At 42.6% G+C, this 2,460-nt stretch overlaps 1 protein-coding gene across 1 annotated transcript in view; it reads left to right on the top strand.

Annotated features, from left to right (window-relative positions):
- CCDC180 (coiled-coil domain containing 180) overlaps nt 1–2,460 on the top strand; it is a gene marked incomplete at its 5' end in the record, with an annotated part of 58,421 nt that overhangs the window by 23,367 nt on the left and 32,594 nt on the right. The window contains 1 exon segment of the mRNA XM_023534231.1: nt 810–936. Coding sequence (XP_023389999.1) covers nt 810–936 — 127 coding nt within the window.

Below are 2,460 nucleotides of genomic sequence, written 5' to 3' on the forward strand. Positions count from 1 at the left end.
ACATGCTCTTTGTTAAAGAAAGAAAAAGTTAACCAATACAAACGTAGAAATTTCCCCCTCATTCCTTTTTGTGGAAATGTACATTTATGTATGTGGATATATACACATATACAGTTTCTTAAATAAAGGTTGGATTTTACTATGCAAATTGTTCTGTAACTGCAGCTATATTTCCATTTTTAAATGACCACATAGAACTTATTAGTATGGTTGCTTCATAATGATTTAACCATCCCCCAGTTGATTAGCTTTTTAAGGTCAGTTCTAGTTTCTCGACGTGAAGAAGAGTTCTCTGTGAAGTATCTGTATCTTTGTGCCTTTGTACAACTAATTCTGTTAGGACCATTCACAGAAATGGAATTGCACTGCCAATTGATTACAGTACTTAGATTCAGAAGTGTGTCTTAAGGCAAATAAGTAATCCCTTGAGCCTTGGTCTCTTTACCTAGGATACAGATAAAAGTCTGGGTCTTGGGACATTAGAGGGTTTGATGGGATAATATAGATGAAGTTCAAGGACAGAGAACAGTAGAAAGGAAATGGGTACCGTGTTAAAAACAAGCAGAGAACTCTCTCATGTGTGTTTTCTAAATGTTCTACAAAGAGTATGTATTCCTTGTATGATTAGAAAAATGGCAAAACAACCCCAAAACTGTTATTTTAAAAAGAAACCTATATGGCAGCTCTGTGCAGAGCTAAATGCCAAATTCCAGCCCACCTCTATGGGGTCAGGGGCATGATTTTTGGCTGGGTCTTCCACACTCAGCCAAACCCTTCTTAGATGATGGTCTTACCTCCCTCCCTCCCAGGTATGAATATTTTAATGTCCTCCTGACAAAAGAAGTGATGGAGTACCCAGTAATCATAATGAAAGAACTCTGCTCCTACAGCTTCAACCTCAGCCGACACTTCTATGTTCGTGAAATCTTTGAACAGGTATGGAGAGGGATACAAAATGCCCAGCCACTCACAAGAAGCAAACGTTGATTTCTAGTTTTGATTTGCTTCAACTTTGAACACCTCCCCTAACATGTATAGAGTTAGAACCTATGTCAGAACATCAAAGATAAGAAACTGAAAGCATTTCTAAAAGAGACTGCCTCTTTCTCAGATTAAAAGAGGTTGAAGGGCTCAGTATTCAGACCCCAAGGTTTGAATGGAGCTATAATAAAAAGGCAAATTTATATGACTCTTTGAGTTCCATTCTTCCAATCTACCACTGCCACGTAATCCTCCTAAAATACAGCCCTGACCTATCCACTCTCCTGCTCAGAAGGCCCTCACCAACTCTGCAACCCTTAACTGAATCCAGCACAGTCCCTAGATGACCACAGATGCCCCCACATCTGGTTGCCACCCTGACTCTCCCTGCTTCAGCAAAGTTCTCAGTCTTCCTGCATGTGCCCCTGCCATTCTGCCCTTCCTCATCCTACCCCTGTCTGCCTCATCTGCCTGTCTGCACACATCCTAAACCCGTCCATACTTCCATTCCACTACCAGTTACAAGTACCTCATCCACTCAGCCTGTACCACCCATATCACCTTCCTCAGCCTGTCACCTCTCCTCTCTCTGAGCATGCTTATATGTTGGTTGCTGTCAAATACTGGAGTTCAGAGACCCTGTCAAAGTGTTTCCCTGAAGAGCAGGTTGACTTACTAATTTTTATTCGATTTAGATTGCCCTTACTTAGCACAGTGTCTTATATGTGATTCACACACAATGAATGCCCCTAGGTAAATGCATGAATACCTGAAATGTCCTGATCTGACTTTCTCAGTTTGGCTGTTTTCCACACACCCAACCAGAGTCCTGCATGGCCAGAGCCGAAAATACTTGTAGTTGACACTGAACCTGGCTGAAGTTTTTCCATATACATAAGGTCTCTGGCTCCTCAGAGAATGCCTCCTCTTGGCAGGAATCACTGTTCCAATTGCTCATAAATGCTCCTGGGTTGAGTTAGAGCTCAAGCTGTCAGAGGGTGAGCTCAAAGCTGCCCTTTGAGATCAGTCTGATTAGATTAAAGAATAGGCATTATCACGGTCTCTATGTCATGAGGGGAACACAGAGCCCCATAGGGTTTAAGTGGCTTGCCCAAAGTCACCCAGCTTTTAAGGAGTTGGCATCTGAATCCAAACCTGCCAACTCCACAGCCCACACCATTACCTATGGCACACTGCACCCACAACTTCAACCAGGGAACCGGCCGCATTAAGTAGGGGGCTCCCAGATCTTGTAAATCATGTTCATTCTGTATGTTTATGAACCCAGAATGAACTGGGTGCAGCAAGTTTCTGCCCCTTTGTTCGAATCCCTCACTTTACACCCTCTTGCTCTTTACACCCAAATCACTACCAAAAATGTGCCAGAATGAGACTTTAGTCTGTGAATGCCCATCGTGTGACAAAAGGGTTTGCTAGTCTGCTTGGGATGAAAGAAAACTGATTCTCTATATTGGGAAC

Source organism: Pteropus vampyrus, unplaced genomic scaffold (genome assembly GCF_000151845.1).
Source record: "Pteropus vampyrus isolate Shadow unplaced genomic scaffold, Pvam_2.0 Scaffold123, whole genome shotgun sequence".
Lineage (NCBI taxonomy): Eukaryota > Metazoa > Chordata > Mammalia > Chiroptera > Pteropodidae > Pteropus > Pteropus vampyrus.